The following is a 27,186-nucleotide window of genomic DNA, read 5'->3' as shown; positions in this document are numbered from 1 at the left end:
TTCTGGGTTACTGAAAAAAATATCGCTAAATACGTACCTCAGTAAATTTTACCGAAGTTCTCGTAACAAGTTGACAGTTGAAATTTGCGAGTATCTCGGTAAAACATTACCGTGAACCTCTTCAAGGTTTGACAGGTTTTAGATTTTTTGCTTTTACAGAATCTCGGTGTTTTGGCTTATTACCGAGCTGTTGAAATCTCGGTATTTATTTTATCGTGCTCGGTGATAATATCTAAGTGTGTAGTTTAGGTCATAGTCCTATGACTATCATTGATGATACTTCTCCAGAATGACGGTATGCGGGGCTGCAATTTGTAGGTTGACCATAAAAAATCGAGTCAAATACAAAAACACGAAAAGCACGTAATATTTTTCACCGTGTAGACAATAGAAAAAAATAGATCGTTTTTTCAGCGAACGTCAAACATTTGTTTACATATGTTAATTTTGCTTGGTCTAAAGGTCTTACCACAGTACGTGATAAGGATAAGATCGAAAACATACGCAATACGACGAATAATGAATATATATCTTAAAAAATGGTATTTAAATCACACCTATGATTCTATAAAAAGTATCTGTAATGATTCTGCCTTCTACAATGATTTGTTTCAGCATACCAAGCAACAGTTACAGCAGCATCATCTATCGCATGATAAGTTCTTCCGAAGTCGCCACGGCTCTGCGACCATTCTATTTTGCAGTACATCCAGATCTATTCGGACGTTACCCACAGCAGCGACAAGTGAACGAGGATTCGCTTAAGCAGCTAAGCGCACACCTAGAGTCCTTACTCAATCAGAGGCGTATACTTACCTCGACACCCAAAGTGTTACCCTTCTACGTACGCGTATCGAATGCTACCGAGCAACGGGGGACATTTAATCTGGTCAAAGTTCCGCTAGAGAGGACTGTCGATCCCAGAATATTCCTGCGAAAAATTTTAGAATCTTGTAAATTACCAACGGATTATCTGGATAAAATGCCGTCGAGCACGAGTAGTAGTGACAAAAGTCAAAGATCAAGGTCAAATTCGGACACCGGTGTCTACAATGAGTCCTTCGTTTATCGTAAACGATCGGAAAACGATTCCGATCAGCAAGAAGATTCACCCTTCGAAAGCGAATTTGATGTGTTTCAGTATAGAATTAAGAAAGCTAAGGAAAACGAATCGCTCAAATTCTGGTTACAGAAGCACATGGTTACGGCAAATGTCCGGACGAGGGCTCTGCAAGAACTGAAAGATGAAGTTGAAAAGCTAAGAGAATCGGTTATAGACCTGTTGCAAGTTCAAAATATTGATTACGATTGTGGCTGGAATGTTGAACATTTCAGGGGTTGTCTGAAGAGCTTGGAGCGTCTGGCGAATTTGCATCCAGGAGCTATGAAAGAGCTGAAGGGTAGAATCGTGGTTTTTGCGCCCTTCACTGGTGTCAGCTTGGATGGACACGTAATGCTTTTTACGGGAGATGTTCAAAGAAATTGGCTAGATGTGAGCCTACTGTTAAGCTTTGATCTTATTCTATTAAACCATTTTTGATTCTTTCTAGCTCATACAAAATATTGAAAAACATGATGCCTACCTGCGGAAGCTTCCCGCGTATGAGTATGCTCTGTCGCAGGTGCTTCGCAATATACGAATAGGACGACGCAAATTTATGCCCAAGGCACAAGCAATGTCGTACGCATCACACTTACGCAAGATAACCACTAGTCTATTGGACTACTTGGGCAAATATAAATATCCAAAGAACTGGCCAACGGATTTGTCGAAGTTTGAAATAGTCGTGGAATCTGAGGCAGGTCCTCTGATGGTTAGTCCAACTGGACAGCTAATCGTGCCGGCTACTTGTCCCGGAACGCTTCTAGTCGATTTTCTGACAAACCACCTGGAAGAATCTCTTCAAAAGCAGCAATCGTATGATAGGCAGAAGCACGTCGAACGAGATTTGCACACGCGCTGCGTTAAACAGTTTCAACTGTTTTCGCTTGATAAGGATGATTCCGTGACACCTGATCGGATGATCGAATGTCTGGAAAAACTTATTGCTACCGATGGATTAGAGCTGAACGATATCCATCTCAACATTACCACCTACTATTCGGTACTAACAGACGGAACAGTTTGTATACCATGGAACTGGAAGTAGCCAAGCTTTCTACTGTCAGTTTTCAGGGACATTTGAACGGAACTCCTACAGGACTTATGTTCCATAATTTCAGTCAAATTAAACGTGCTTTCAATTAGACGACCTTAGAGAGATTATTCACATTATAAATGTCCGAGACAATAACTAACTGTAAATAAAAAAAAGTTGAGTTTAAATCACACGCCTTTATTGTAAAGACAATTGGTATCGTTTAGTTTTTCTCGACATAAATTCGAAATATAAGCAGCGTTTCAACTATGCCATTTCCAAAAACTGGGATACTAATTTTTCCATTCAAAATCTAAAAATATGATGAAAGAAACCCCACAGCATCATCGATCGAATACACAATAAACTGATGTGCTCTTTTGTCACTTCACATACTATATTCGGATACCGGAAACGAGCCATGCTAATTATTTGCGCTCAGATCGGAACGATCGATTGCACAAGGATTCGGTTGCTCATAGAAGGGAGCTAGAGCTTTACCCCTGTGATTAAACGTATAAAACGATGGAATGTTTCCTAACGTTTCCCAGGATTTGACCTGCAAGTCGACCGCGGCTCGAATTTCCTTAAAATCACCCACCACTTGCAGAATGTTATAGATTATAAGAAACAAGCTGAGAATGGCTTGAAAAATGATCTGAAATTGAAATAAAAATTAGTTCTATGCTTTTAGGGTACTTCGGTCGACAGCGTACATCGATTGGCAGGTTGGTAAATTCCTGGTCAGTAATTCGCAAGTAAGCACGATCTATGGGTTCAAAATAAAATGTTTTAAATCAGATATCAATTGACTTTCCAAAGAACTTACGCTGAGCAGCTGAATATGCTGCATGCAGTAGTGACACAAAACCAATGAAAAGGACAATCTTATTCAGAAATGCCATATTTTTATTGCTTCAAGAGCAATTGCAAGTAATAGGAATTAAAAATCTACGAGAACTACGAGCTGAAGTTTCCTTATGCTTTTTTTTCTCGACGAAAAATGTGATTGTCAAATGTTTTGGTCGATATTTCTGCTGTCATTCAAATCGATATACATAGTTGCCAGTTTGTAGTCTCTAATTTTAATCTTTTTACAAATCGTTGTATCCGGACTACTTCGTGATTAGGGCGAAACTAGGAATACTCTAGGACAGGACGTGACATGTGGCTTCTATAATTATACTTCTTTTCGTTTAAAATTGCCCTCATGTACAGGGCTTTGAATAAAATCTGACAAAACGAAAATAAAAAGTTTGGCAAAAATCTGGCCCTCATTTTCGGATAAAATGCAGATTTTTTTGCTCTCGCCGGGTGTAGGTAGACCAACACGCTCTTTCAATTTAACTTTAAATTGGTGAGAAAGTATTCACTTTTGTATTTTGATTCAAGATGTGAAAAAAAGAGTAACATTGATTAACGATACTGAGTAACTTTCACTCATTTTTCGCTTTTTTTTTGTTTCACTCACTTTTGGGTAACCGTTCATTTTATATCAGTTTGCTGTAAACAAAAGCGAGGCATTCGGCAAACAGTTCCCTGTTTGTTTCGCTCATTAGTACATGGATTTAGTTTTGAAAGTACTGAAGCGAATAGTTTACAGTAAAATAACAATCCGCTCTTTGATATATGAGCCACAAGTCAAATAAATGTGTGCTGCAGAAGTGAGGGAACGAAACGCGAAGAATAAGTGCATAAAAACATCGGACACGTAATTGTAGCTTTTTTACGCGAAGCAATTCGGAAGATACGGAAATAATATAAAATATTAATAATTAGGTAACTTGATAGGAAATAAATCTATAACATTTTAACAATTTTTCTTATGTTGTTTTCAAATTTTAATTTCCGAAATTCTGATTGTTTTCTTCCGCGTAGGAACGTCAAAGTAACGAAACTGAGTAACAGTTACTCAGTTTGGCTAATTCATGCTGTATTTGAAATTAGTAAGTAGTACTCAGCTTTTGACATTAATCCATGCTACTCAAAAATGAGTAACTACATGGTTACTCTGTTTATGGTAGATCCACTTTAAACAAAATTGAGTCAAAACTTACTCAATTTAGGGTAGAAATGGCCGAGCGTGAAGGCCAGCCACGACCGCAATGATCACGCAATGATGACCTTTTTTGAGACGATGCGAATGAACTCTGACACATTCTGAGGTTTATCTTAGTGATGGGAATGTTATCGATATTTATCGTTAATATCGATAATTGCTTCATATCGATAATATCGTTAATTTTTAGCGCTAACGATAATTATCGATAAGTCGCAGGCGGCAGTTCAGGTGGCACAAAGCATGCGAATTATTTCTTGCACTTGCAAAATATTACATAGTAGTTATTCAAAATAGCCAATTATTGTTCCCAATTCTCTACTGGCCGAATAGACTTCGGTAAAATTCACAAGTGAACAGACATTATCCTTGCTTTTGCGACCTAGCAACCCCTGCAAAAACTATCGATAATTCATCGATAATATCGATAAAACATTGGAAACTATCGATGTTATCGTTAACGATTTTGCTCGATATTTCCCATCACTAGTTTATCTGTTTGTCTGGCACGCAAACAGAAATCTGGCAAAATACAGATTTACTGACATTTTGATTTTTGCTAGTGTTTCCAAAAATATTTAAAAAATAAAATATTAATATCTAGCGGAGTACTGGATTACAATTATAATTATTTCATTTGATATTGATTCCTCATTGAATCATGAATTGATTTGAAGATGCATTTTAAATTTATTTGAACTAGTCATGATTTCGACTCATTTCGGATTTCACCTGCATTTCATGACATGAACCTGCAGTTGTTCATCATGCGTAGTTCCAAAGGCATGATTGATATCTCTAATGTTGGTTTTTACAATTGATTTATAAATATATTACTTAGTACGGTGTACGAAAAACGCAGCCCATCTACTTGGTAAGCAGAAACCTAGGCAAAAACAGTGTAGGGAAAATTGTTGATAGTCTTTGCAGCACGGCCAACCGTACCTTCTAGTGATAAAATTTAACAGTTTGCTAAATGAAATCGATCAATCAGAGAAGGCTTTCACTTTGACAGAATTTTGGATGATTTTTGGTTTCTCTTGTCACGTTCTGTCCTAGATTTCACATTTCAGAGGTGCCAGATCTCTTCTCAAAGCGCAACGTGAACTAACTTTTTCATTCGACTCGTATAATTCATGGCGACGATGGAAGTCTTGGGGAATAATAAAGGGCATCACAAAAACCGTGAAGGTGTTATATATTTAATTTTATATACATTCACCATAATTGATCATTATTTTGTTGACCATACATAAAGTTTGTGAACCACTAGTTAGGATCTAGGACAAGACGTGACAAGTGGCTTCTATTTTCCGACCTACAGAAAACGTCAAAATGGGCTGCGTGCACTGTTCGCCATTACCGCTCGTGGAAAGCTGGATTCATAATTTCAACTCATTTCGGATTTCTGTTGCTTTTCATGAAATGAATCTGCTCTTGTTAATAATACGTAGTTTCAAAAACATGAATAATACTTCGAATGTTGATTTTTATAGACATTACACAGTCCAGTGTATGGAAAAGTTTGGAAAAATTGTTGAACCAAACGCTGTTCATTCACTTGGTGAGCAAAAACAGTGTAAACAAAAAATATCGATAGTTTTCGCAGCACGGCCAACCGTACCGACTAATAATAAAATTTAACAGTGCGCTAAATAAAATCAACCAATCAGAGAGGACTTCCACTTTGACAGAACTTTGGGTGATTTTTGGTTTCTCTTATCACGTCCAGTCCTAGGTTAATATCATTGTGATAAATCTATTTTGGAGTACACTTAAGTCGCTTTTTACACGGGGGATACGTGCCGCGTAAAAAAACGCGTAAAAAACCGCGTAAATTCCGGAATCCGCGTAAAAAAACGCGTAAACTCCGGAATCCGCGGAAAAAAAACCGCGTAAAAGAACCGTGTGAATTCCGGAATTTGCGTAAAAAACAGCGTTCATTCTGCATCCCGAGTGAAGGGAAATCGAAATCCGCGCAAAAAAAAAAATACCGCGTAAATTCCGGAATCAGCGTAAAAACCGCGTAAATTCCGGAATCCGCATAAAATACTACAAGGTATACAGCCCTAGGGTTGTATGAAATGGTGACGTGGGACTAAACACTGTTATAAGGTGATTTTTTGTTCCAAAATATACCACAGACAGAATCAATAGGGGTCTTCACATCAAGCTCGTATACAAATACCCAGCCGTAAACTGTGTATCTTCCATTACTTGTCAATGGAGGTGAGTATTTTTACGGCTGGGTATTTGTTTACGAGCTCGACATGAATACCCATAATGTGTTTGCTCGGTAACTTACGTACTTTTATTTTCACCCTTCCGTATTTTTAGAACTACACTGTGAAAAAAAATCACGTAAAACTGAAGTGATTTGCTGTTGGACTCGCACTACTTGCCTAACATTTCAAAGTAAAAGGAAAATCTTTTGAAACATATTAATGCAAAAAACGATGAAATCAACAGCAAATCACTTGATTTTCTGTTGTTATGTTCATCTTTTTTGATATGCCTATGTTCGAGCTACGGAATGTCGGTCATTTGGATCTTATCAGCTAATCACAATAAATTCAAAAGATTTCTGTTTATTTTATATTTTTCAATTTTATTTTATTTTAGATTTTCAATTTAAATACAAAATGATCTCTGTCACCGTGTCGGTGCAATCGATTTCAGGATCTGTAAAAGTATTGTTTTATTGTTATTTTAATATCAAAGATTCAATAAAACTTACTTTCAAACAAATTGTTATTTTGTGGGGAAAATGTGCTGCTTGTGCTTTTTGTCACCGTCACTATGTTTGTTTCGTTTTATGTTTTTGACGTTTGTCAATTGGAATTGCAGCTGTAATTCAATCGATTTAAACAGTGGTGCAAATACAAGAGATATTCATTATAATATGATGGTGATCATTGAATAGTTTTCAACGCAAGATCATTTCGTTGAAAAGTGTTAATCATTGTGAAATTAACACTAAATCACTTCAATTTACAGTGCGATTTGACGAATTGAGTCAAGTGCAAAAACACTTGAAGTAATCGTGCCATTTATTTACAGTGTAGTCTGTTTTTAGAAATATATTCAACAACACTCGAAAAAGAGCGGGGGCCTAGTGTGGTTGGTAACGTCTCCGCCAACCACACTCGACGCCTGGGTTCGAATCCCACCGCCGACATAGGTGTCGATGGTTGTGAGGTGGCGTGATCCACTCACAACCAACCCAACTGGTCTAGATTCAATCCTAGTCGACACCGGGAGATTTTCTGAGGCGTAAAATCTCTGGGATCACGCCTTCCATCGCATGAGGAAGTAAAGCCGTTGGCGCCGGTCCGTTAATAAAACGGGTCGTGAGTTAGGGTCCTGGGTGTGGAGTCGCCTCCCTGGGCGTCGGTGATTGGCCACAACAGTGGCGGAACTAGACCGACGGAAAACAAGTGAGAAAAAAAAACACTCGAAAAAATTTCGTTTATATTTGGCGATATTATGCCTGCAGAATTTTTTGTGCAAACAACATGTATATGACAAAGCACAAGCTTATCGTTCTTGTTGAAGAAGCACCAAGAATTTCTCGTAATGCGTCAAAGTCAAAATTAACTCTATATCCTCAAAAACAAAATCCAATAATACTAACGTTATAATAATGAATGGTTTTGTCTTATTTAACTCTGGTTAAATCAAATTTGTAATATGGATCTTACTTTCAAAATAATATGGGAGCTCCTACGAAAGTCCATTAATTGGCAAACATAAAAAGATATGTTAAACAAAATTATCAACGAGTTTCAGCCAAAAATCGTAGCAGTCAACAATTCCATGTTTGTCTTTTGCTTGAAATTTTTTTTCATTTGCATACAATTACATTCGCTGTATTACGAAGACAGTTAATAAACGTTTATTATGGAAAAGTTTAAAAAAATAAAATAGCATCTAACAATTTTAAAATGTAAAAAAAAATTCGGAATGAATCTTAGTAATTGGACCAAAAATTCACAAGCATTCACCGGCTCTTACTCTTCTATAAATTTGTATATTTGGGATTTCAATCTTTCGATACTATCCGGTCACGATTATTTAGTGAATTTCGAATATAAAATATAATATAATATAACTTATAACCGTTGCAAAAATGTACAATTCTTGTTGAGTAATTTATGGTAATCATATTTGAAGTTTTTCCTCGATTGCACATGAATAAAAATGTACGAACAGAAGTGTACCACTGCAATACGAATAGTACCGCGCTGCAGTTCGAATGGAAGTGTACCGCTGCAATCATAGACGCCGAGAGACCTGCGGCTTTCTGCTCCACCGGTACTGTTGCTTTTACCAGCATGTTTTCTTTCAAGACATCAGTTTTTATTACGTTCTGACAGCAGATTTAGGAAATTGTTCAAGGATGGGGATTGTTTCAAACTTTTTGGAAAACTTTTACGTTCGAGACATCTTATTAGTCTGAGCTCATGGAAGCAAAAATAAATTGACCTATTGGGTCTCTGTCAATTTTTTTCGATATTGATGCAGAGAATATCACAGGGAACGCTTGGTGTCCATTCACGTCGTCTGTGCTAGGAATGCTTGCATGTAATTGGTTCATTGTTCGCGTAAGTTTGCCCTTGAAACTTTTTATCAATTTTACCGCTTAGCAGTGAAATGAGAGTGATAACTAGCATATTACAAAATTGTTATACATTTTATCTATCCAACAACATATTGGTTATTGTTATCCATCATGTGGTTATACTGTTATTAACGTTTGAAATCTGACGCAACATTTGCCAGTTTCAGTTCAGTTTCACAGAATGCATCTCAGTATAGTAAACAGTAGTCCCACATCAAAAATCGCGTACATTCCGGAATCCGCGTAAAAAAACCCGCGTAAAAAACGCGTAAAAAGCGACCTAGTGTATTCTCAACTCATTGTTTAGCAATTCGCGATGACGGTGTTGCTGATATTTGTTAGGTTTTTGCGTCCAAAAAAGAAGGAAGGAAATATTTACATATTACAAAGTTCATATAAGTGCGAACAGCCTTCAAATTTTTTTTCAACGCGAATAAACCGAACAGAACATGAAAAACGTGTGAAGATAAATATATCCTTTATTGTACATGATTGCAATACCTCTCAACGTGTTACCTCTTTTGTTCGTTTGGCTCGGATTTTGATAGGTCCGTTTGGCTCACAACATTCTCCCCGCATATCTCTCCCTCTGAGTATTGCTAGGCGAAACTGATTGAATAAAATTGTCGATTATGTACAAACGAGCCTTGCATCCCTATACCGAGTAACAGTGAATGACAATAACCCAGCTAGCTGGCATCTCTACACGCTCGTGAATAATAACTCTAAAATGAGTAACATTTGACGCATTTTCGTAAAAAATGGAACAACTCTTAAATTGAGTAACTCCACAAATACTCAAAACTGAGTAACACTAGGCGTCTTTAAAATGAGTCATTATTACTCAAAATTTGAGTACGACATTACTCATTTTTTGGGTACAGTTCAGTTTCATTACTGGCTAGAAATCCGCCACGGCCAATAAACGACATCACATGTTCATCGATAATTACCTTGTAATAAAAGTAAACAGTTATAATGCCTTCTGAGGCGCACACAATTAAAAAACATATGTCACAAACTAAAGCACATCGTAATCATCTTTCAAAATGGACGTCGTTATATGCGATGTTACTCAGAAAGAAGTTATATGAAGGGAACCCAAAAAATGAGTCAAAGTTACTCAAATCAAAAAGGACTTCTACTCATTTTTTGACGTCTACGAACATCGTTCTAAACTGAGTCAGAGTTGCTCAGTTCATGAGTTATTATTATTGACGAGCGTGTATCTTATTTGCTTTGCTTCGTTAGGAGCTAACATCACTGCGGATCCGCAATTTGCGGGCCCCATTGACAGATGCTATGTTATGCGTATGAAAAGTTGCGGTGATATGCTATCTCGTTTACACACACGCTGAGATGTTAGTCCTCGAAACATGGCGGGATGCCAGCTAGCTGCAATAACCACATGTCCTGGGCTCAAATGAATTTGTGCCCGCTGTCAGCAGTAAGATAGAGATGTATGAAAAGAGGCGGTGATATGCTGTCTCGTTTACACATAATTTGAGATGTTAGCCCTTGAAACATGGCGCGATGCCATAGGGGTGTGTACAAATTACGAGTGCTCAAAATTTCTAACATTAAAAAACGGCAAAGCTTCTGATTGCATCAATATCGATAAGAGCTGGAAAACTATCGATTTTATCGAATCATTGACCACTAAGTGTTCTTAGTGCCACCATACTGCGTATTGCGACATGGAACCATTCAAATATTACATAAAACGCGGAATTTGGTAATTTTCAATACCCACCCACCATCGTGTAACGCAATTTTGCATGTTTGCCACACGCAATATAACGCTTCGCTGAATACCCCCCCACCCCTGAGCGCGTTATGTATTATTTGAATGATCCCATGCTAAAAAACCGTTGCGTCTTTTTACATATGAAGCAAAATTAGCTTGGATGTCTGTTATCTGTGGCAAAAGTAAAATATATTCCAATCGGTGTAAAAATTTTGCCTGCGGAAAAAGCTTTTCCGAACATTTGAATTGATTCGAACGGAAACTGGAATCGTACGAAAATATCGAAAATTTGCATTTTTATCCTTGTTCGAATGCCACTAGTTTGACTCATTCGGGAGAATACTATTCACAAATAGGTACGTTTAATTGATCCTTTCGTACGAGTAATATTTAGTTGATGAATATCCTTACATATTATTCTCTGTGAATAAAAGAAATTACATTATTTGTTTAATTTTATTTATTGTGTTTCAAGCTCTCCTATTCGATGCACAGTTTGTTTAATTATTATTTGCATTTTAGTGATGTATTCATATTCTCAAAAACCGTGCCCTAAATCGGCAAGTGTGTTTAAAATACATATATTTGGTGATCTGATTGCCAGTAGGGCTACTTTTATACTCTGATATACATTTTAGGCGCTTCCAACGGTGGAGTTGTAGTTAGTATGTAAAAAAGTTACACTGTTTAGACCACGAATTACACGAATAAAGCATGTACTGTTGATCCATTTTACGACGTTTGAAAAACTGACTGTACAAAAGATAAATTATTCGAAAACGAAGGACGCAATCTGATGTTTCAATATCTATAGTACTAGTCGCAACAAGAAATCTTCAGATAATACTCAGAGATTCAGATTATCAAAATTTTGAGTAGTTAAATTTCATGAACCTCGTAGAAATCAATTAGCGCAGTAACAATAACCAAACGAAATAATTTACAATTAACACCTATTCTATATGCAAGTTGCTGACTGGTAGTGAGGTTGTTTACTGAAAGTTGTAAACCTTTTATCTTATTCGTAAGAAACGCATACCTCGCACGAGTTCGCGCGAAAATGCCAAAAATGCTGTCGATGTCACTATCACTGTACTAGTAAGTCGTGACGGTGGAGATTGTTTGTTGCTGCTGTGCCACATGGACGGCACGGTCTCCCTGAGCAATTTCACCGGCGCTGACGGCTTTGTACTTCAGGAATGCATCATACCCGTATGCAATCATCGCACAGTATCCGAAGAACTGCAAAAAGAAGGTAAGTTTAAATATATAAGGGTTCCTACCAAATAGGAGATGAAGTTTTCGACACATTGTAAGTCAAACTATTTATGAATGAATTTTATTACAAAACCGAGATGTCCCACTTACCGCAGCTGCTAAGAACGCCTCCACATTCGTTGCGGCAGCAAGTGACGAAGCCAGCATGTAGAGCAAGGCCCATGCGACACAGAAGTACATCTCTATTTTTAGCCACGGAATCTTGTGAAACTTTTCGCACACATGAAACAAATAGAAAACTAGCATGATGCCTGTGAACCAGAATCCCATCATCGCCACCGTGTTGAAGAAGGATCCTCGCGAGTGGTAGCTAAAGTAGGACACTTCTATGCAGATAAACCCAATCAGGTTCAGCACGATGCATACGATCTTGATGATGCCGGGAATGGTTTTGGCGTAAGTTGGATCATATCGGATGTATGGTTGAGTCACGGTTGTTGTCTGGGTGACAGCGGCCGTTTGAGTGTAATCTGTCATGTTGCACTGGAGGTTTGATCGTTATTGTAACGCAGTACTTAGGACGATTGTAAGGCTAAAAGTGAGAGAGAATTAAAATGTGGGAGTCAGTTTCAAAAACATCTACAGCCGAGCAAGCAGCCACTGTCAAAGCGTTGAGATTTTTTTTTCTGATGCTGATAAAATATTCGAAACAGAGCTTAAAATAAACGTGTGAAAAAATAATCAATAAACTACGCATACATTACTACAACAGTTTTCGTCCGATTGGGAACGTCCTCGATAAAGATGTTGACATCACTGCTATGCAGAATACGACTCGAGCTTCATGTCAACGTGATTGAAACAACCCCCGCATACATGAGCACAATAATAAGTATGACTCAAAATCTTCTCAAATGTTTGATCTGTTGCATGTAAGGCAGGCGAAAAAAAGAGTTGTGATTCTATTATCGTCACATTCCACCCGCTATGCTTTAACCCATCTGAACCTTATGAGCAAACATAAATTTTTGTGAAAAGAAAAACAAGCATCTCATTGTGGGGAGTGGTATTATGATTAATTGTACACGGATGTAATTTGCATAACACTTACCAGACTAGATGTAAATGGCTTGATTACCCCCGGAAACCAGAACACTTGTTGCAGGTACACGACAGTAGACAAACTTTCGATTTTATCCAATTCATACGATGCGTGTTGTCTCCAGCATAAAATTCGGTTCCAGCCTATGTGTAGTACTATAGTATAGTGGCAATGTTGATTGGTGTCTACATCTACTAAAACTATCGACCGAACGACACGCGTACGCGAGACAAACACTCAGTCGGCGGAAAGCCAGTGGTCAAGTCGAGCAAAATGTAACACTCTACCCTAGGCTCACACCAAAACCAGCAAACACCCGATGGTTGGATTCGGGTGTTTACATCTTTGGGAGGCGTATTCGCGAACGGCACGCCCAGTTGGAATTCAGCTTTCGGGGAAGTTAGTTTCTTATAGGACTATACTGGATTGGGTTGCAAGATTCGCATTCGTTGTACGATTAGTATTTAAATTTTGTTTGTGTTTCAGAAAACTAAATGGTAGTTAATGGATAACTGTGATAAGAGCAGAATGGATTTCAGTCAAAACCCCCATAAGATAAAATGATAGGAAAGTCTTGCATTAGGAGGTAAGCTATAACTAATACCACAACAGACTTTAAAACTGTGTTTGTAAAAACACTTATTTCCAGTTGAGCGCCAAGTGTTTGAGCAATCATATCATCATCGTTCATGGTTTGTATAACCACCGTATAGAAATACATAATACACGGCGTGGACGAATATGCGAAAGTAGATGTCTGGAAATAATAATATGAGTACCTCTCAATGGCTATGTGTTTGTGATAAGAAAAGTCGATGAAACTGCTGTCAAAGCTTTGTAAACAAATCGTTGAAACCGAGTATACGTACTTTCTCAGTGAGAGCAGCAAACTTTAATGCAATGTTGTTAGAAGATATGAATTTTGCTTTCAGTCGTTGTTATTCGAGCGATGACTTCAAAGGACTTTCGTACGAAAAGATTGAATTATAGTTCAAAATTCATTTAAAATTATAAGAATGGGCAAAACATATTTTGTAAGATTAATAAAGCTAAGATACTGCTTCATGAATAGACTGGTTTAGAGTTACCTCTATTTGACCTATCAATTTATTTGATTTGTGTCTTCATCGCAACAGAAATAATTTCTGTTCAGTTCAGTTTGACGTTGGACTACGCCTAACTGTACATTAAAACTTTTCCACATGTCATAAAACGGTTTACGTAAGCGCCTAGACTGTAATTCTTGATCCAGCACTTAAAAAAAGTTCATTTGCATAATGAGCCTTGACTAATTTGATCATGATTTATATTCATGATGACGCTGATGCTGTTGCATCATGATTTGATGTTGGAATTACATTAAAACTGATGTCTTGAAAGAAAACTTTTTTTTGTTCGGTTGGTATTCAACATCAATTTAGTTTGACTCAACAGCAAGCCCATGTTCAGGTAGTTGGAAGTTAAAAATTACGAAAATTAGATTTAAGAGTAAAATACTAAGCAAGCAGTAATATAGAACGAAATAACGTCTTATGAAGAGATTGAAAAATTAGTCAAAAGTTTCAATAAAATCTAAATTTCATCTTAATTAAGGGTGATTTTTTAAGAATTTGGTTTTCCTTTAAAAAAAACGCATAAAAATTACAAAACTGTATGAAATCTTTATTTGAGCCGATAAATTGGTTTATGCCATTTACTTTCCAAAGATAATTTCATTCAAATGTTGGCCACGGCTACGTTTTAAATGGTCCATACGAAAAATCCAATTTTGGGTCACTTTTTCGAGCATTTCGACTGGTATCTCGCGAATAACGCGTGTAATGTTGTCTTCCAAGGCTGGAATTGTTGTTGGCTTATCCGCATAGACGAGAAACTTAACGTAGCCCCACAAAAAATAATCTGGCGGTGTTAAATCGCATGATATAAGCGGCCAATTCACCGGTCCATTTCGTGAGATGAATTGCTCACCGAACTCATTCCGCGATCCATTGATTCGCGCGATGTGTGGCACGTTGCTCCGTCTTACTGAAACCACATGTCAACAAGACCCAACTCTTCCATTTCCGGCAAAAAAAAAATCAGAAATCATCGCGCGATAGCGAGCGCCATTGACCGTAACGTTGCGATTTTGATCATCTTTGAAGAAGTACGGACCAATGATGCCTCCAGCGTGTAAACCGCACCAAACCGTGCATTTTTCTGGGTGCATTGGCGATTCTTGTATTGCCTCTAGTTGCTCTTCGATCCAAATGCGGCAATTTTGCTTACTTACATACCCATTTAACCAGAAATGAGTTTCGTCACTGAACACAATTTTTCGGTAGAAAAGTGGATTTTCGGCAAGTCCCATTCACGCTGCGGCAAGTCGTTCGGCTTCAATTCTTGTACGAGCTCTATTTTGTAAGGCTTTGAACCAAGATTCTTTCGTAAAATCTTCCATGTAGTCGAATAACACAAGCCCAATCGCTGCGAACGGCGTCGAATTGACATTTCACGGTTTTCCACTACACTGGCTGATACTATGTATACGTGTTGGTGGGTTTATGTACAACAGAGTAAAATTAGTTTGAAATTTCGTCACAATAGCTTGAATAGCTTGCTCAGTAGGTCGATTATGACGACCATAAAAAGGTGTAATGCGCGAAAAACATTTTTCACAGAGGACGAATTTTGGTAATAAAATTCGATTATTTGTAAGCGTTGTTCAGGCGTAAGTCTGTTCATGGTGAAATGGCAAACCAAACTGAGTACATTAGACTTTGACAGCTGTCAGAATTCCCACGTGAACTGTCAAATCTGAATACACGAAAAACCAAATAGCAAGAAAAACACCCTTTATAAGCTAAATTGGCATTCCTTGACACGATTTTTGAGGTGTATCAAATTTTTAATAAAAAAGGACAAGAAGGACCGGGATTATTTGTTTATTTTTGGAAAAACCGTCAAGCTTGATTATATAATCTCACCAATGCTGCTTATAAATGAAAATCCATCAAATATAATGGAGGTTTTCCCCAAAAAGTTTTATTTGTTAACGATGTCTTCTGAGTTTTGAAACTGATCCTCATTTAAATTTTTTCTTTGGAGTTTGAATAAAAAAATGAAAAACAGGAAAATATATGATTCATAGATTAGAGCGTTACCCACTGGTGATAACAACGGTTAAGATTGGATAAGAGATTGATCTTTATTATGTAATATTGTTAGTGGAAATTGTGCATAAAGTTGCTGAGTAATAGGAGTTTGAAAGTCGTTTTCTGAACTTAAAACTGATTTCTTTTAGGCTTGCTTTTGTGTTAACCTATTTGAGCTGTTCAGTAGCGTAGCTAGGGGGATGCGGTTGGTGCGGTCTGCACCAGGCCCACCACTCAAGGGGGCCCCAAAACCTTGCGAACACCGACCGGTCAACATGCCCATCTGTTGAGTTCAGATGTATTTGTACTCACCACTCTGTTCTCGTGATCCACACGGACAAAGTATACTGTGCTGGATCGAAACCCGTACAGTATCGAAATCCGTACACCTTGATGTTTTTCTTCAGTTTTAAGCATTATAAAAATGAAAATTCATATGATAGTTACATGTACATATCCGTTGAGCTGTTGGCCTTCTGGTAAATTAAACTATGCGCCAGTAGGCCATGAAATAAAAATACCAAAAATGAAAAATCAATCGTGTATCGGTTTCAGTTGTCATTTCGTTGTATCGTTAGAGAATTTACTAAGGGAACGTTTTTCAGATAAACACGATTTTCAAGTGGGACATAAGTGTTTTACTCTGTGAATCTTTTTGAAATTAATGGAAAAGGTAAGTCCTTGTCATTTTCGAGCTGTATATTGTCTGGTAAATAGTGTAAATTGTGTTTATTCAGCAAAAACTGTGCCGTACGGATTTTGATTCTTTCTAATTGCTTGAATTGAAATCCGTACAGCGTGTGTATCAGCGTGTGTATCATGAACTTTCTTCTTGTTTTCAGCATATAATGGAAGAAAACAAGTATAAATATACGGCAAACAATTTCAAAGGAGCTGTGACTGAGGTGCGCAAGGGAAAATCGTACCGGAAAGCTTCGAGAGGTTCCGGCGTTCCGGTTACTACGAAACGCTACGAAAATTGCACTATTTTAGCTGATATAAAAACCTAAATTAATCCACCTAGCGGTCAGACCCAGCCTTTCTCATTCAATTTTTTATTTGTAAAAATAGATTCACATGAACGCTTCAATCCAATAAATGTATATTCACTCTTTAGGTTCTAAAATATACAATACCGTGTTGTAATCTTTACATATAAAAATGCAGTCAAGTCTGTCTGTCTGTCTGATCCATATAGGCCCGAAAACTACCGAGCCGATCGACGTGAAAATTTGTATGTAGGGGTTTTTAGTGCCGATAAAGGTTCCTATGATAGTATGAGACCCCTCCCTCTTCTGGAAGGGAAGGGTCCCATACAAATGAAACATAAATTTCTGCACAACTCAAGAGCGAACCAAGCTCATGAAACCGAATTTGGCATGTGGATGTTTTGAGGGGTAACTAATATGTCCATAATAGTTGGATGAAACACAAATTTGTGCACATCTCGAGAACTAATCAACCAAATGGAACAAAATTTGGCAGGTAAATGTTTTTAGTGGTAACAAATATGTACATAATGGTTTGAAACCCGACTCCCTCTTCTATAAAGGAGGGATCCCATGAAAATGAAACACAAATTTCGCACAGCTCAAGAACCAATCAAGAAAATACAACCAAATTTGGTATGTGAATGTTTTTAGAGGTTACAAATATGTCCATAATGGTTTGACGCCCCTCCCTCTTCTGGAAGTACATGTTTCTTCACAAATTTTTGCACATCTCGCGAACTAATCAACTAAATGGAACCATATTGGCAGGTGAATGTTTTTAGTGGTAACAAATATGTTCCATAATCGACCTCAGACAACATTTTGGATTGTAAGATGGCAACTTCCAAATGGCAACGGATCAAATACCACCCAATATGAGTTTTTCTTCAACCAGTATGCCATTCAAAATCCAGAAATTGTCTCCAAATGCCATTATGAAATCCAAAATGGCGACTTCCGGTGTCGGGAAAACAGCGGCAAATTTCCGGAACCGTAATGATGCACTGGAGCCACAAATCGACTTCAGACAACATTTTGAATTGTAAGATGGCAACTTCCGGTTTCTGGAAAACAGCCTGAAATGGACGATTCACATTAAATATTAGTATTTCTGGAACCTGAAAGATGCACAGAAGCTAAAAATTGATCACAGACACAATCTTGAATTTTAAGATGGTGACTTCCGGTGTCTGGCAAACAGCCGGAAATGACCAAATACCTTTCAATATGAATGTTTTCGGAACCAGAATTACGCCCAGATGACAGAAATTGATTTCACAGGCAATTTTAAAGTCCAAAATTACGACTTTCGGCTTCTGAAAAACAGTCCAAAGTGACCAAATATCACCCAATATTAGTTTTTCTTTAACCAGTATCCTAAATACCATTTTGAAATCCAAGATGGCGACTACCGGTTTGTGAAAAACAGCCTAAAATGAACAAATACTATCCAATATGAGTATCTGTCAGATTGATGCCAGAAAGTCTGCTGATAATGACAGAATACCACCCAATATGAATATATTCAGAATTAAGGCGATGTACAGAAGCCAAAAGACGAGGATGTTGTCATTTCGATAAAACCAATCATTTCAAACGATTTGTTATTTGACTTTGATCATATCCTATGGCCGATTCGTCGTGCATTTGCAGACTTCAAACAAACCGCAAGGAATCAATGAACTTGGAACGTTCAAATAGTACGACACCACATTTAAATTATGTTGAGGCCACATATATCGATCAAAGCAGGTATAGTTTTAAATAGTCTTTGAATTTTTCTTCTATCCATAACTTTTGAGCGACATATCAAATTGTTATGAAGTTTGTTATTTGTAAGTTTGAGAGATGACTCGTTCGTATGACACTAGTTATGTTCAAATAAGTCATGTAATCTTTGAGATAATAGACTTTCGTTGCTTTATTAACAATTTAATACATAACGGTTGCTTAAGTTCGATTATAATCAAATGAAATGGGAACGTGTAGGGCAGCCAAACTTTGAAACCACGTGTTCAGTCATAATTCATCAGTTAACCCTTAACTAGCTCGCTCATCTGATAATAATAATCAAATCGGTTGTGTAGTTTCTGAGATAATAAAGTTTCGTGATTTTCACAAGTCGGCACATTACAAATGAAGTTACAGTTCGATTACAGTAAAATTCAATAGGGTCTTCTGAGGCAGCTAGACCATTCATTTGACACTAATTTTGTGGAAATCGGATCGGCCATCTCTGAGACAAGTGAGTGAGTCCAAGTAGTCTTCGGAAAATGTTCCTTTGCATAGCTGGATTTCACATTTTTAAACATAACAGGCAAAGTAATAGTCCGATTGCAAAACAAATCAATAGGGTTTTATTGGGCATTTAGACCTTCCATTTGACACTGATTTTATGATAATCGGTACAGCCATCTCTGAGAAACATGAGTGAGATTAAACAGTCTTCAGAACACGTTTCTTTTCATAACTTTTAAACCACAAGTTCAATCTTTATGAAATTTGAAACTTAAGGGTTTTCTAGGTATTCCGTTCTTTTGGAACCAATTTTGTATAAATCGATTGTGTAGTTTCTGAGATATTGATGTTTCATGATTTTCACATTTTTAAACAATAGCCTCTAAACTAAAAATCCGATTACAATAAAATTCAATAGGGTCTTGTGGGGCAACAAGACCTTTCATTTGCAATTAATTTCATGAATATCGGTCCAGCCATCTCTGAGAAAAGTGAGTGAGAATAAAAATCTGCACATACATACACACACACACACACACACACACACACACACACACAGAACATGCTCAGCTCGTCGAGCTGATTGAAGTATTATATGCCATTCAGCCCTTTGGAGCACTTTTATACTTTCGGTTTTGCAAGTGATTGCTATACCTTTCTAGGAGAAAGGCAAAAATTAGAAAACCGTGTGAAACTTTAGGAACCAATTGATCATCAAAATATATTTATTCGTAAATTTAAAGATAAATAATAAATAAAAGATGTTCATTTTTGTACTTCTATATCTATACGGATTTTGATTTATTGTTGTATGGACTTTGATCCAGTCTATATCGCGTGTGTGCGGATTTAGATTCAAAAGTGTATGGGTTTTGATTCAGACAAAAAACTGTGTACGGATTACGATTCAAAACATGCTCTATTTAAACATAATTTTTTTGAGTTTCGGAGTGATTTTAATCATTTTTCATGAAAATAGTGATAAAATATAAGTAGACCTATCATGTCAGTTGAAAGCAATATGTGATTTCTTGATTTTATATTGACCGTCGAAGATAATCATGTGCTCAGGTGTACGGATTACGATCCAGCACGGTACGTGATACCGATGTTTATATTTACCATGATTCGACTGACGCCGAAGTTGAATGTTTTGCGATCGCAGAAAACATTCGATGCAACGAGGAAACACGCAACGAAGGAGCGATTTTGCGATGCTGAAAACCAGATTTGGTGAAGCACGCACTGCACCTTAAGCGGAACAAAAAATGAGCTCTTGCTTATTAGGTATAACGCACTTGAGCTGGGTGCTTCGGTCAATGATTCGGCACGCGAAGAATGAAGAATACCACCACAGAGCGAATATCTCTTCGTTGGTGTTTTTCCAAAGTTACATAGAGCGCACGGTGTAGCCCCGAATCATTTCGCTTGCTCTTTTGCTTCGTGGCATCTCCTTCTCATTGTACTCTGCTTCTCCTTGCTATGTATATTACACGCTGCAGCTAGTGCAGAGAGTGAACCCTGACGACGCATGCGGGTGAGTGGGAGACTATATATTTGTGTTGTTTTTGAAATTAAATGTCATGAATTCAATGAAATGAAAATAAATGAAATTTAATGTAATGAAGTGAGTGGGAGACTATATATTTGTGTTGTTTTTGAAATTAAATGTCATGAATACAATGAAATGAAATTTAATGAAATTTAATGTAATGAAGCAGCAAAAAAAATGCTCTGTTTAATAGTTAAAAAAAACATGCCGTGAAAAATTTTTACTTGCAACAGTTGCAATTACTAGAAAAAAACGCTCAACGTGCCTCCCGGTGACAAACCGCACTGCATTCGTAGCTTTTTTAGCTCTTGCGCCGAACTGGTGCTTGCTACGAATGTCGCATAAGAAGATAATACGCTCGTGGTGCTGGGTGTGGAGCGGTGCTTTTACCGAATCTGGAAAACGCTGTCTATCTGTGTTACTGTGTGGCTAACTTGAAAATATGGAACAGAGTGAGGGAAATAATCTGCTTTCGCGCATGATTTTATGTACCTGAAAACAATTGGCTCTAAGTTAAAGTTGCAAAAGTTTCTCTAAATTAAAGTTGATCAAGATCTATTCCAGGTCAACGATGAGTAACTTGAGATCAACAAACTTTACCATTTTATCAATCGAACGTGAAATCACTGATTCCATTGATTTTTAATCTGTAATTTTTGATTGTTCTAACCAGAAGGCACGGAATATGGATATCTAAATTTCCCTAATTTTTGGTTTTGCGGAATACGGAATAAATAAATAGAAAAATCTAAATTTTTTGTTTGTCTTAATTCCTTTTTTGACAGAAAAAAGTGCCCCGTCATTTTCATTGTGGGCCCACATTTTTGTACCGCACCAGGCCCACCAAGCCATAGCTACGAAACTTGAGCAGTTACATTTACTTGTCGACGTTAGAACTCTCTATTGAGTGTAAAAACTGACAAAGTTCCATGCATTTTCAACGTTTGCACTAAAAATGTTTATTATCGTAAAGTGATAATGCTTTATCTGGTCAAAACACATACGTTTCATCGGCATGGTGTTAAGAGAAATAGAATCGAAGTTATCTCCAAACATTCTTTCTGGTATACATCTTGATTGGTAGCCAAACCACTAGGCTTAAGCCATGATGTAGACCAGAAGAACAAAGACCTTTTTTGTCCATTACTTTGCCCAGTCTTTGACTACCTTCCTGGCGAATCGTTGTTGAGGTTTGCAGATAATTATACACAGTCGAAATCGGAAGACTTTCTCTTTTAAAATGGATTACCGTGAATTTTTTGCTAAAATTTGTGTGCAGTTCAGTTAGAATGACCTAACCTCACTTTTTGTGACAGCTCCGGAAGGTTTGTTTACAAGGTGTTAGAATTTGGAGCGACTATTCGATTTCTTTTGTTCTTACGATCATTGTGACCTGTTCCATTAGAAAAAGCATGAGAAACTAGTGATAATGAACATATTAGAACATTAGAGTGAATGAATCCCGAAAAGCATTAGAACAAAAACTTTTTTAGGCTCCATCTGAAATAAATCTAACTCCGCAAAATTTATCTTCCAGAACTGTCGAATGACGTCATCGTGTAATGATCTATACATACATTCAATTTTCTCTGAGCTTTTTTGTTGCTGAGTAAGAGAGCTTCGAAATAAATCCAAAATTTCAGTTGTCTCGACTCAACATTATTAATACTTCAAAATGAATATTTAACATTAAAAGTAATGGTAACCATTGTACTCATTGAAAAAAATCGACTTTAGCACAATCAATCTTGTAGTACAAAGTACTTTGGATAAAAAAGGGAAACAGGAAACATGGAGCAATGATCAGCCTCTATTATAGCATTTGCTTGATAATTCTGTTCGAGTGGTTTGAAACATAGTAGGGGGATTCATGTCGAGCTCGTAAACAAATACCCAGCCGTAAAAATACTCACCTCCATTGACGAGTAATGGAAGATACACAGTTTACGGCTCGGTATTCGTTTACGAGCTCGATGTGAAGACCCCTAGTATATCACGCTGTGACTTTCGATTGAATGCCACGAACAAGTTAATACCACACCTTGAGTACAGCCGTTCAGCTGCTGAAGCATGCGCACAACGATAATTGATTCGGTTAACCTCTCCTAACTGATTTGTCATATGAAGCGCTAATTGTGGGTAACGATTTATAAATTCGTTCAACATGCAGTTGCGTATGAAGAAACAGTTTTATCAATCTCATATCAATTGCATTTGAATGAGAGATTTACAAACAATGAACTATACACCATAAGTACTTTGACTTTCCGCTGTCGTTTCAGCCACGCAAAAAATAATTCACCTATTTGCCAATGCGAGCTGGTCACATCTGTGCTACCAGTTGATGATACCTTCATTTTTCACTGTTCGCTTCGGCTCCGCACGCTAAGGCGTGTAGGTCCACTGCTGAGGCTCCCAGGTTCAGAGATTTTCTGCTCCCACTTGTGCACGTCCGAGTGTGTCACATGGGAATTTCGATTCCGTCGGTCGGACACACGATTCCCATTGAACATTTGCGCGTCGCTCGTTGGATGAACATGGCAGTTACAAATAGGTAAGCGTCTTAGCGTCAGTCGGCGCTAATATTGTTTCGTGTTGCACTCAAGATGGATTAATTGGAGCAGTCATCTAGAGCATTGTACATCTGGTGCTTTGATCGATTGACTGCTTGTATTTAATTGTGAAAGTTGTTTTGTTATTTTTACAGATGCTTTAATCATCTTTATTGCAAAGTTTTCTTCATGTCGTCTTGTGTTGACTCAGGTTTTGCTCCTAATAAACTCACTTTGGACCATTTACTCTCATTTATTAAACTCAATCATAGAAATAATGCGAATACATTTTAATTATTTTTATAATAATTGAGTACAGAGCAAAATTATAATTTAGTAAACCAAATTTATCAAAACACCGGTAAAGAATTGACACAAGTTTTGAATCTTTTTGCATTGATGCATTTCAGTGTATCACATACATGGGTTAGAATTCGTGCAACGAATCACTGAAAATCACGATATCTTTTTTTTCTAATGATAAAAAAACTTCAAGAGTTTCACTCAAGAACTTGATTCTCCAATTTCTATTGAAGTTGAGTAAGTTTTCAAGTTGATATTGTTTTTTAAAATTTAGATTAGTGTTTTTTGGAATATTTTAGAAGAAAAATATTTTTCAATAGTAACTATTTGAAACAATAAGTTAAAAAAAAAGTTTCAAAATTGCTAATGATTTTTAAGATTTTCAACGTCAAAAAACATAATTTTTTAACATATTGTCTTAAATAGTTACTATTGAAAATCCTAAATTAATCCACCTAGCGGTCAGACCCAGCCTTTCTCATTCAAACTTATTATTTGTAAAAATAGATTTACATGAACGCTTCAATCCAATAAATGTGTATTCACTTTTTGGGTTCTAAAATAATGATGTTGTAATAAAAGTATAATATATGGAATTTTACGTAATGTAAATGCTCAAGAAATAGCGAAATAAAAGAAATGACTCTTAATTTCGAACAATTCAATCACGAGCGATACTGGAAACCTTCAAATGGTACGATACCACATTTAAATTATATTGTGGCCACATATATTGATCAAAGCAGATATATTTTTCAATAGCTTTTGAATTTCTTTTCTTTCCAAAACTTTTGAACCACATATCAAATTGTTATGAAGTTTGTTATTTGTAAGTTTCAGAGATGACTCAGTCGTATGACACTAGTTATGTTTAAATAAGTCGTGTAATCTTTGAGATGATAGAATTTCGTTGTTTTATTAACAATTTAATACATAAGTTCGATTATAATCAAATGAAATGGGAACGTTTAGGGCAGCCAAACTTTGGAACCACGTGTTAAATCATAATTCATCAGTTAACCCTTAACTAGCCCGTTCATCTGATAATACTATTGATCAAATCGGTTGTGTACTTTCTGAGATAATGTAGTTTCGTGATTTTCACAATTCGGTACATTACAGACGAAGTTACAGTTCGATTACAGTAAAATTCAATAGGGTGTTATGAGTCAGCTAGACCTTTCATTTGACACTAATTTCGTGAAAATCGGTTCAGCCATCTTTGAGAAAAGTGAGTGAGTTTATGTATTCTTCGGAATATGTTTCTTTTCATAGCTAGATTTCACATTTTTAAACATAACAGGCAAAGTAATAGTTCGATTGCAAAAAAATCAATAGGGTCTTATGGGGTAACTAGACCTTTCATATGACACTGATTTTGTAGAAATCGGTCCAGCCATCTCTGAGAAACATGAGTGAAATTAAACAGTGTTCAGAAGTCGTTTCTTTTCATAACTTTTAAACCACATGTTCAATCTATATAAAATTCCAAAGTTAAGGGTTTTTAAAGATAGCCCGTTTATTTGATACCAATTTTATTGAAATCGGTTGTGTGGTTTCTGAGAGATTTATGTTTCGTGATTTTTACTTCATTTGCATATAATTTCATTAAAATCGGTCCAGCCATCTCTGAGAAAAGTGAGTGAATATAGAAATCTGCACATACATACACACACACACACACACACATACACACACATATATATACACACACACATACACACACATACATACATACACACACACACACACACACAAACACACACATACATACATACATACAGAAAATGCTCAGCTCGTCGAACTGAGTCGAGTGATATATGCCATTCGGCCCTTTGGAGCACTATCATATCTTCGGTTTTGCAAGTGATTGCTATACCTTTCTAGGAGAAAGGCAAAACAGTTAAAATCATTAATTAGGAGTAAAATATTCGTGCTGAAGAAATAGCGAAATAAAATAAATGACTTTAAATTTCATACACTTCAATTACGAGCAATACCGGGAACGTATAAATAGCACAATACCGAACTTAAATTTTGTTGAGGCCATATGTTTTGATCAAAGCAGTTACAGTTTTAAATTTTTTTGAATTTCGTTTCTTTTCATAACTTTTGAACCACATATCAAATTGCTATGAAATTTCTTACTTGTGAGTTTGAGAGACAACCCGGGGGAACCTATAGGAAAGCCAAACTTTTCATTTGACACTAAGATTGTTGAATTTAGTCCAGCCATTTTTGGGAAAACGAGTGAATTTGAAAAGTCACCGGAACATGTTTCTTTTCACAATTTTTGAATCAAGTGTTTAATCACTATAAAATTCATCAAAAAACCTTTAACTAGCCCGTTCATTTGATATCAATATTGTTCAAATCGGTTGTGTACTTTCTGAGACAATGAAGTTTCGTGATTTTCATATTTTGATACATTACAGACAAAGTAAGAGACCGATTACATCGAAATTCAATAGGGTGTTATAAGGCAGCTAGACCTTTCATTTGACACTAATTTCGGTTCGGTTCAGCTATCTCTGAGAAAAGTGAGTGAGTTTAAGTAGTCTTGAGAATATGTTTCTTTTCGAAGCTGGATTTCACATTTTTAAACATAACAGGCAAAGTAATAGTCCGATTGCAAAAAAAATCAATAGGGTCTTATGGGGTAATTAGACCTTCCAAATGACACTGATTTTGTGGAAATCGGTTCAGCCATCTCTGAGAAACATGAGTGAGATTAAACACTCTCCAGAACACGTTTCTTTAAATAACTTCTGAACCACACGTTCAATTTTCATGAAACTCAAAAGTTAAGGGTTTTTTAAGTAGTTCGTTCATTTAAAATCAATTTTGTTCAAATCGGTTGAGTGGTTTCTGAGATATTGATGTTTCGTGATTTTCACATTTTTAAACATAACCTCTAAACTAAAAATCCGATTGCAATGAAATTCAATAGGGTCTTATGGGGCAACTAGACCCCTCATTTGCAATTAATTTCATGAAGATCTGTCCAGCCATTTCTGAGAAAATCGAGTGACATTAGGAGAGCGTTACATACACACACACACATACACACACAGAGACACACACACACACACATACAGAAAATACTCAGCTCGTCAAACTAAGTCGATTGATATACGAGATTCGACCCTTTGGAGCACTTTTATACTTTTGGTTTTTCCAGTGATTGCTATACCTTTCTAGGAGAAAGGCAAAAATAGTCTTCTTCAGGAAAAAATTATAAACTGCAACTTAGGATACACCAGCTGTGAAAATTTAATCAATTTTAATGCAATATTCCAGAAGATATGCCTATTTTTGAAAATTATTGACCCAAATTTCAATTGACACAGAGCAAACAGAATAAAGTTAACAACAACAGAACAACAAACAACAGAAAAAAGTTTTGCATGAAATCAGACTTTTTTTAAAAGAATTAAGTGGGGTAAAAAACCCTCGAAAATTTTGAGTCCAAAATTGTTTACCCATGAAACAATTTGTACATCTGAGTTTTTAGTGAGTTCACAAAGAAT

The 27,186-nt window shown here is 36.6% G+C and overlaps 3 protein-coding genes and 1 long non-coding RNA gene across 5 annotated transcripts; 2 read left to right on the top strand and 2 right to left on the bottom strand.

The window, feature by feature from the left end:
- The first annotated feature begins 424 nt into the window (after positions 1 to 424).
- On the top strand, positions 425 to 2,326 carry LOC129727959 (T-cell activation inhibitor, mitochondrial). Its single transcript, XM_055686280.1, has 3 exons — positions 425 to 542; positions 616 to 1,492; positions 1,551 to 2,326. The coding sequence occupies exons 1-3, from the start codon at positions 439 to 441 to the stop codon at positions 2,148 to 2,150; spliced, it is 1,581 nt and encodes a 526-aa protein (XP_055542255.1). The 5' UTR covers positions 425 to 438; the 3' UTR covers positions 2,151 to 2,326.
- LOC129727965 (ER membrane protein complex subunit 5) lies at positions 2,321 to 3,152 on the bottom strand. The gene is made up of 3 exons (XM_055686296.1): positions 2,968 to 3,152; positions 2,855 to 2,907; positions 2,321 to 2,796 (listed from the first exon to the last, which is right to left on the bottom strand). The coding sequence occupies exons 1-3, from the start codon at positions 3,041 to 3,043 to the stop codon at positions 2,563 to 2,565; spliced, it is 363 nt and encodes a 120-aa protein (XP_055542271.1). The 5' UTR covers positions 3,044 to 3,152; the 3' UTR covers positions 2,321 to 2,562.
- Positions 3,153 to 11,007: 7,855 nt separating this feature from the next.
- LOC129727964 (CKLF-like MARVEL transmembrane domain-containing protein 4) lies at positions 11,008 to 13,163 on the bottom strand. Of its 2 annotated transcripts, none has more exons than XM_055686294.1 (3): positions 12,895 to 13,163; positions 11,934 to 12,375; positions 11,008 to 11,807 (listed from the first exon to the last, which is right to left on the bottom strand). In XM_055686294.1, the coding sequence occupies exons 2-3, from the start codon at positions 12,318 to 12,320 to the stop codon at positions 11,661 to 11,663; spliced, it is 534 nt and encodes a 177-aa protein (XP_055542269.1). In that variant the 5' UTR covers positions 12,321 to 12,375; positions 12,895 to 13,163; the 3' UTR covers positions 11,008 to 11,660. The 2 variants fall into 2 exon arrangements, with proteins under 2 accessions (XP_055542269.1, XP_055542270.1); XM_055686295.1 differs by lacking the exon at positions 12,895 to 13,163 and adding an exon at positions 12,543 to 12,718.
- Positions 12,248 to 14,398, top strand: LOC129727967 (uncharacterized). Its single transcript, XR_008728604.1, has 3 exons — positions 12,248 to 13,315; positions 13,372 to 13,471; positions 13,535 to 14,398. It is a non-coding gene; the product is annotated as an uncharacterized LOC129727967 (long non-coding RNA).
- Positions 14,399 to 27,186: the final 12,788 nt, after the last annotated feature.

Source organism: Wyeomyia smithii, chromosome 3 (assembly GCF_029784165.1).
Source record: "Wyeomyia smithii strain HCP4-BCI-WySm-NY-G18 chromosome 3, ASM2978416v1, whole genome shotgun sequence".
Lineage (NCBI taxonomy): Eukaryota > Metazoa > Arthropoda > Insecta > Diptera > Culicidae > Wyeomyia > Wyeomyia smithii.
The sequence above is the reverse complement of the archived record's forward strand: the minus strand, read 5'-3'. Positions and strand labels throughout refer to the sequence as shown.

Excerpts from the sequence above, each read along its gene's own strand:
- LOC129727959 (XM_055686280.1), top strand. The coding sequence starts at position 439 with ATGTTAATTTTGCTTGGTCTAAAGGTCTTACCACAGTACGTGATAAGG. Across the intron at positions 543-615 it reads AATATATATCTTAAAAAATG|CATACCAAGCAACAGTTACA; the intron begins GTATTTAAATCA and ends GATTTGTTTCAG. Across the intron at positions 1,493-1,550 it reads TTCAAAGAAATTGGCTAGAT|CTCATACAAAATATTGAAAA; the intron begins GTGAGCCTACTG and ends GATTCTTTCTAG.
- LOC129727965 (XM_055686296.1), bottom strand. The coding sequence starts at position 3,043 with ATGGCATTTCTGAATAAGATTGTCCTTTTCATTGGTTTTGTGTCACTA. Across the intron at positions 2,908-2,967 it reads AGCATATTCAGCTGCTCAGC|ATCGTGCTTACTTGCGAATT; the intron begins GTAAGTTCTTTG and ends TTGAACCCATAG. Across the intron at positions 2,797-2,854 it reads TTACCAACCTGCCAATCGAT|ATCATTTTTCAAGCCATTCT; the intron begins GTACGCTGTCGA and ends TTTCAATTTCAG.
- LOC129727964 (XM_055686294.1), bottom strand. The coding sequence starts at position 12,320 with ATGACAGATTACACTCAAACGGCCGCTGTCACCCAGACAACAACCGTG. Across the intron at positions 11,808-11,933 it reads AGGCGTTCTTAGCAGCTGCG|TTCTTCGGATACTGTGCGAT; the intron begins GTAAGTGGGACA and ends TTCTTTTTGCAG.